At 46.5% G+C, this 7,194-nt stretch overlaps 1 protein-coding gene across 1 annotated transcript; it reads left to right on the top strand.

Annotated features, from left to right (window-relative positions):
- Nucleotides 1-754: 754 nt before the first annotated feature.
- CD3H12orf76 (chromosome D3 C12orf76 homolog) lies at nucleotides 755-6,790 on the top strand. Its single transcript, XM_086681949.1, has 2 exons — nucleotides 755-1,022; nucleotides 5,537-6,790. Exons 1-2 carry the CDS (start codon nucleotides 890-892, stop codon nucleotides 5,620-5,622), a joined length of 219 nt encoding a protein of 72 aa, XP_086538075.1. The 5' UTR covers nucleotides 755-889; the 3' UTR covers nucleotides 5,623-6,790.
- Nucleotides 6,791-7,194: the final 404 nt, after the last annotated feature.

Raw genomic sequence — 7,194 nt, 5'->3', positions numbered from 1 at the left:
GTACTCAGAAAATAATAAAATGTACATTGAACGCATTAATGTAAATGGGGATGAGTTAAGAGGAATGTGGGAGAGAGAGGGAACAAGGGGAGGGAGAGTGTATGTATGTTGAGAGAGTGGGAGAGTTGCAATTTTATTTTATCATTTTTTTTCTCAACGTTTTTATTTATTTTTGGGACAGAGAGAGACAGAGCATGAACGGGGGAGGGGCAGAGAGAGAGGGAGACACAGAATCGGAAACAGGCTCCAGGCTCCGAGCCATCAGCCCAGAGCCTGACGCGGGGCTCGAACTCCCGGACCGCGAGATCGTGACCTGGCTGAAGTCGGACGCTTAACCGACTGCGCCACCCAGGCGCCCCAAGAGAGTTGCAATTTTAGAAAAGGATGTCCAGGTAAGGGCTTCTTGAGAAGGTGGCATTTGTCAGACGGCAATACAGTGTCTATTTCTTGGGCCTGTGGCGAAGATCGAAAAAGAAAATGCACAAATTCGTTAAAACAAACAAACGAACGAACAAAAAACAAAACAAACCAAAAAAACCTTCGATAGACCCAAAATGGACGCAGCAGACTCCTACGTAAAGAGACCCGCGTGGAGCTCACAAAAAGGGGAACGTTGGTCACAGCGGAATGGTGATCGAGGTGGACGTTGCCCCAGACGGACCGGTGATCCCGCTGAAAATTGGCCCCGGGCGGAAACGCTCGCCAAACGGGAATGCTAACCCCGTAGGAACCACTTGCGACAGGGCTACACTGGGCCACGGATTTATGGTTACCCTGGTAACGGCGTGCGCCGGCTGGGCGGAAGCAGCGGCGGAAGGAGGCGCGCGGGCGGGGACGGAGGCGAGGCTTTCGGCGGAAGTGAGCTCTCCGCCGCTTCGAGCCTGGGAAGATGCTGCGTCGTGTGTGGCGGTGGCTGTGCTTCGGCCTGGGCAGCCTCCTGGCGGGGCAGGCGGAGGCCCCGAGCCCCGTGGAGCCGCCGGGGCGGAGCAGGCCGTATGCCGTGCTGCGTGGGCAGAACCTGGGTGAGAGACCGCGGGCTGGCGGGCGGCGGGGGCGGGGTGTGAAGGTGCAGCTCTTTTCCGAAGGCTCCGCCCCGGGGCTGGTGCCCAGTGGGCTCTCCCTGTGTGCTGGTTGCATGAATGACCTGGGAGTCGAGCCCCCACTTCTTTGGCTGCGCGGGCCCAGGCTAGACAACAAGGGTGACTTAATGAGAAAGGTAAGGAGTGCAGCCCTGTTTTACGGATCAAAGTGAAATTCAAAGAGATGAAGTTAATTGCCTACGTTTACACAGCTAGAATAGTGGTATTGGAAGACAGTGTATCCCCCCCCCCCCCGCCCTGCTTTTCGAGCGTTTTCGTTATGCCCCTTCACTCTGAAGAAAAGAGCCAAATTAGTACCTGTTTTCGCTAACCTAAAGAAACCCGGAGAGGATTAAAGGCAAAAAGTGGAAATAGCGTTGGGCGGGTTTTCTGCAGTGCACAACTCCGAGCAGTGGGAGTGGCACCACCAAACTCCTTCCCTGGAGCTACACTCGGCATCTTGGCATCAAGCCGTTATAGCTTTGAAATGTGTCTTAAGGAATCGGAAAAGCCTAAGACAGGTTGTTTGGGGGTCTGGGAAGCTCAGACGTGATTCCATGTAAATTAATGGTAATTGCTTTTTCCCTTCCCACTATTTCTGCTTACTAAAGATTTCATAGGCACACTACCTTCAGAGAGCAGGAGAAACTTGTACTAGAACCTCGGTTTTGTGGAGCTTGAAACCTACCTTTTGGGAGGAGCTCTACAAGACACATACATACACACACACAAACATACATACATACATGTGGCTGGCTTTGAAAGGGGTCCTGAAGCTTAAAGCTTGGCCGACTTCTGCCAAAGTCAAAGTCCTTCCTTTCCCACTGTACCTCATGGATACATCTGTATCTCTATGCCACAGAGAATCATTTTGGGTTATCTTGACTCCTCATGAATTCGTATTGAATATATGTATCGACCACTTACTGTATTGTTACATTCAGCATTCTGTCACTCAGCATTCTCCTGAGTGGGTTCCACCTGCTCTGTGGCTTAATCCTTTAGAACAGAGTTTCTCCACCTGGGTACTACTGACATTTTGGACCAGATGGTTTTTGGTGGGGTCTGGGGGAGGCGAGGCCCACTGTCCTGAGCACCATTAGGGGCGCCTGGGTGGCTCAGTCAGTTAAGCATCTGACTTTGGCTCAGGTCATGATCTCATGGTTCATGAGTTCGAGCCCCACATAGGGCTCTGTGCTGACAGTGCAGAACCTGCCTGGGATCCTCTGTTTCCACCACCCTCTCTCGGCCCCTCCCCCACTTGCACACTTGCTATCTTGTTCACTCTCTCTGTCTCAAAATAAATAAACTTAAAAATATTAAAAATTAAACAACATTAAAAAAAAGAAGACGTTGAGTGGCATCCCCAGCCTTTACCCACTAGATGCCAGTTGCACACCTGGCTCCTAATGAGGATAATCAGAATATCTCTGGACATTACCAGATGTCTACTGGAGGCCAGACCCCCCTGGTTGAGAAGCAATGCTGTAGAAAAATACTGTTCATAGAGTGGTCTGCAGACCAGTGGGTCCCCAAACCACTTATCTGCAAAGAGAGGACTACAGAAACTAAGCGTTTAGAAATTTAAAAATTTGACATTGTTGCAACATTGTTGCAAGCAAGTAGAGACCAGTCCCAGGTGTCCCTGGACTGTAATGCTTTGCAGGCAGAGGGAGCTGCTAAATAGTCATGCACATAGTAATGACCTGGGACAGGGTAAAAGTTATAAAATCTAGTCCTTTACCACAGATGGTTTGAGAAACACTTCCCTAACAGTCCTGTGCAGTGGGTATTTTTGTCTCCCATCTTTTCAGAGGAGGGAACAAACACAGAGAGATTGTATAACTTACGTTAAGATCACACAGCCTGTCTATGATCTACATTGGGATTCCCAGTCTGGGAACCCAGTCTGACTCCAAACCCTGAATTCTTGACCACTGTGCTATGTTGCCTATTCAGGGCATAATAATGGCTTTCAATTATAATATGCATGTTATATGTCCACACTGTTGCTGAGTGCTTTTCATAGGTTACCATAGGTAAGTTTCAAGAACCCTGGTGGGGTGGGTTTTATTTGCCACATTTGATAGATGTAGGAAATGAAGCTGACCGATGGGAAGTAACCGTAAGGAAGGACCTAAATAGTCTTAGGTTCTGCCTGCACCTGCCGTTCAGGCAGCTAATACCATGTGCAAAGTGTGAGAGAGGTAAAAAGATGAAGAATAGAATTTGTCAGGCCCGAAATGGATCACTGTCCAAACGGATATTGTGTAGCTAACAATTCATTATTTTAAAACAGTTTGAGATTCCATTCTCCACTTCCAGTCACCTGCGTTCCTGCTTTTGGAGTTTGTTTTTTTTTTCCAGAGCGCTTCCAAAATGTAAAATGCAAGAAAAAATGGTTTAAATAGAATAAGGCAACCTAGGTTCAGTTTCAGTCAAATTCATGGAATTCGAGACTTTGAAAATAAGGGCAGGTATTTAGGTAATGAGGCCTGTTTTTGAGATACGACTTTTAGCTTGTATAAGTTGTAGGTTGTCTTTGTCACCTGTCTTTTCTTCCCCTTCCCCCCCTTGTATAAATATATATATATATATATATATATATATAGAGAGAGAGAGAGAGAGAGAGAGAGAGAGAGAGTCGGCTTTTAAATAATAACTGGGTTCAGTGTGGGGGCATTTTTGTAGGGATCACAAATACCCCCACATTACTGACTTAAATAAAACTGTGGTCAAATCTTATTTTTTCAGTAGCCACAGTGGAGAGCAACCATGATTAGGCTCCAACTGGAACCTGGCATGGGCCCACATATTTAAAAACAAATGTACATTTGCTTGGTGAAGGTAACATTTTGAACTCTCCAAAGAGCTCTGAGGTAGTCACACAAATGGGATTGCCCTTTCTTTCGCTGGGTTGCTGGTTACGTTAATTACTTTTAAAATTTTTCTTTATTTATTTTGAGAGAGAGCAAGAGCATGATGGAGAGGCAGAGAGAGGGGGAGAGAGAGAATCCCAAGCAGACTCTGCATCGTCAGCACGGAGCTCGACACAGGACAAACTGTGAGATCGTGACCTGAGCTGAAATCAAGAGTCAGACGCTTAACCGACTGAGCCACCCAGGTGCCCTGGGTTATGTTAGTTTAAAGCCCTGGTTCTTATGTCTAGTACTGTACCGGGGCTCAACCCAGGTGATGAGTTGGAGGCCCTATTTCTCACTGGAGCTCCCGGAGATTTTAGATGTGAAATTTGCTCTCCAAAATGTAATAGGTTTGTGAACTTAGTTCATTGCTTCTTGGCTCAGAAGGCCTTTGTCAAGACTCATCTAGAGATTGAAATGCTTCACTCTTTTTTTTCATCTCAGTTTTTATGAATGACTTTAACGTAGTTGGGCGCCTGGGTGGCTTAGTCGGTTAAGTGTCAACTTCAGCTCAGGTCATTATCTCACGGTTTGTGATTTCGAGCCCCACATTGGGCTCTCTGCTGTCAGCACTGAGCCTCCTTCAGAACTTCTGTCCCCCTCTCTCTTTGCGCCTTCCCCACTCATGCTATCTCTCTCAAAACTAAATAAACGTTAAAAAAAAAAATGAGGGGCACCTGGGTGGCTTAGTCAGTTAAGTATCTGACTTCAGGTCATGATCTCATGGTTCGTGAGTTTGAGCCCCATGTTGGGCTCTGTGCTGGCAGCTCAGAGCCTGAAGCCTGCTTCGGATTCTGTGTCTCCCTCTCTGTCTGCCCGTCTGCTGCTTGTGCTCTGTCTCTGTTAAAAATAAATAAACATTAAAAAATTTTTTTAAACTTAAAAATGTGGTTGGGCTCTCTGCTTCTGTTCTTGTGCCCTATAATCAGATGGTTCTCCATATAGCAGCCAGAGGGATCTGTTTTCCCTACTGAACCAGATCATGTCATTCTTTACGTGAGGTCCTCAAAGTCATCTTAAATCCCATGTTGCCTTCATGGTCTACAAAGCCCTGCGTGAACTGGCTCCAGCCTTCCTCTCACTTCATTTCCTGCCTTTCTTCCTTCCCCTTCAGCCATGCTTGCCTCGTTCCATTCATTGGCTTTCTGGGCTTGTGTGGCCCTCAGGGCCTTCCCTTGCTGGCCCTCGGGGCCGCAGTGCTCTCCCTGCATGTCTTTGGGCGGCCAGCTCCTTCCTTCATTGTGGTCTGCCATTTGTGTGTCACCTTCTCAGGTCCTCTCTCCACCTCCCTCCCTGCTGTTACCCAGCCTCTACCCGTCACTGTCGCATTCCTTCGAGCCTCGTGAGATGCTCTTATTTACGTTTTCTCTCCCACATACGTGGAAACATCCCAAGAGAGAATCTGTTTGTGTCCGTCTCCCACACACCCGGCGCAGTGCCTGGCACCGAGTGGCATTTGATAAATCATCGTCCGTGAACGGATGAGCTACAGAAACTGGAGGTGCCGCTAGGAGGTAACCTGTCTTCCTTTTGCAGTGTTGATGGGAACCATTTTCAGCATCCTGCTGGTGACCGTGATCCTGCTGGCATTTTGTGTCTATAAACCCATTCGGCGTCGGTGACAGCCGAGCAAACCAGTTCTTCCACGAGTATTTGAGAAAAGAATAAATTGTGTTGCACGTGGGTCATTGGAGAAGTTGGAATCAGCACCTTCCTGCTTGGAGATGACCTTCAGTCTGGACTGTTGTCAAATGTGAAATGATTTAGAAAAAACAACTGGCAGTTATTTTTTCCTAACACTGTAATGAAAATAATTGGGTCTGCTTCTCAGTGTTTCTTTTTGTACCTGGCTGCACTTACACTTGTTACAAGGAAGACCTGAAGCTCCAGGTTTCGTGTAGAGATGAGAAGACAATAACTATGTGAGCAGTGTTAAAAAACCACACTGGGAAGGTCTGAATGTTTGAAAATACTCATTAGAAGTAGACTTAACACGTAGACATTCCCTTCTTAGAAGAACCATTTGGTCACAGTGGGGTTAAGAATCGCATATGTTTTTAATCACACTGAGTTGGCCTAGAATGCTCCGGTTGCAGAGCAGTGTCAGCTGTGGGGAACTTAGGCCGTCACTCCTCATGCTGCATCGACTCTGCACTCAAATGCCCCCGTTCAGGTCAGGGTCACATCACGTAGGCCTGTGACCGCACGCACCTTCGGCTGGAAGGTTCTGAGTTAGACTGGAAACGTTACTGGTTGGTCTATCTGAAAAAGAGCTCCATCCCACCGAAACACATTGATCTCCCTTGGGCTGCGCTTAAGTCTTTCTAGGTGGTGGCCTAAAACTTGTGGCAGCTTTGCAGATTTGGAACCTAAAAGAAACTCAGCAGGAACTCTTTTTAGCCCAGGGTGAGGAGGTTCTCAACCAACAGCATGTGTTCATTGTAGGAGGCAAAGTGGCAGGTGGGTGTGTGTTTGCACAGATTTAATTTCAACCTCGAAAACGCTGCTATTTTGCACTGTTAGACTGGATTTTTTTTCCTATTGAAATGATACAAAGTGGTTATCAGTATTTATTTTAAGGGTGCTAAGTTTAATTTTTTTATTAAATTGAAATGCTTACCTTGTACTTCAGTCACAGCACTGATTTTTTTTTAATCTGCACTAAATGTGAAATAACTAATGTGGGATACTGTAACTGTTTGACTTAAGTATTTTGTTTGTAACCCTGACATTGAGCCATTGAATGTTCGCTGTTGAGCAAAGTGTCAATTAAAGTAAACCTTAACATGCTGTTTTACTCCTAGTAATTATTTCCCAAGCGTCTAAATTGCTGGTGTGCATTTGAATCTGATCTACTCAGGGAAGCACCGTGAAGTTGAATTTTAAGTTTATGTGTAAAATAAGACAGCTGCCCCAAGCCAAGGTATTATTTCAGAAGACTGGGCCGTAAGTAATCTCTCAGGCTGGGTTAGGGGTCAGAAGACCTGGATTCTGGTCCCAGCTCTAATTACAGACAGGCTTAACTTCTCTAGAGCCTTGGTTTTTTCATCTGTAAAGTGATGTGTACACACTTTATCTTTCTTAATTGTGGTGAAGATCAAATGCTGTGAAACCAATATAAATAAGGAGGGGTCACCACCTTTGGCCTGTCCTATAAAAGACCGTGGTTATTGACTGACTGCAGTGGGGAGGAG

The sequence above is a fragment of the Puma concolor genome, chromosome D3 (genome assembly GCF_028749965.1).
Source record: "Puma concolor isolate L17-30 chromosome D3, mPumCon1.1.hap2, whole genome shotgun sequence".
NCBI lineage: Eukaryota > Metazoa > Chordata > Mammalia > Carnivora > Felidae > Puma > Puma concolor.
Note: the sequence above shows the minus strand (reverse complement) of the source record. Positions and strands in the feature narration are given on the sequence as shown.

What these genes read in the sequence shown, in the direction of transcription:
- CD3H12orf76 (XM_086681949.1), top strand. Translation starts at nt 890, where the DNA reads ATGCTGCGTCGTGTGTGGCGGTGGCTGTGCTTCGGCCTGGGCAGCCTC. An exon ending in GCTGCGTGGGCAGAACCTGG is followed by an intron (nt 1,023 to 5,536) that starts GTGAGAGACCGC and finishes TTCCTTTTGCAG; the next exon opens with TGTTGATGGGAACCATTTTC.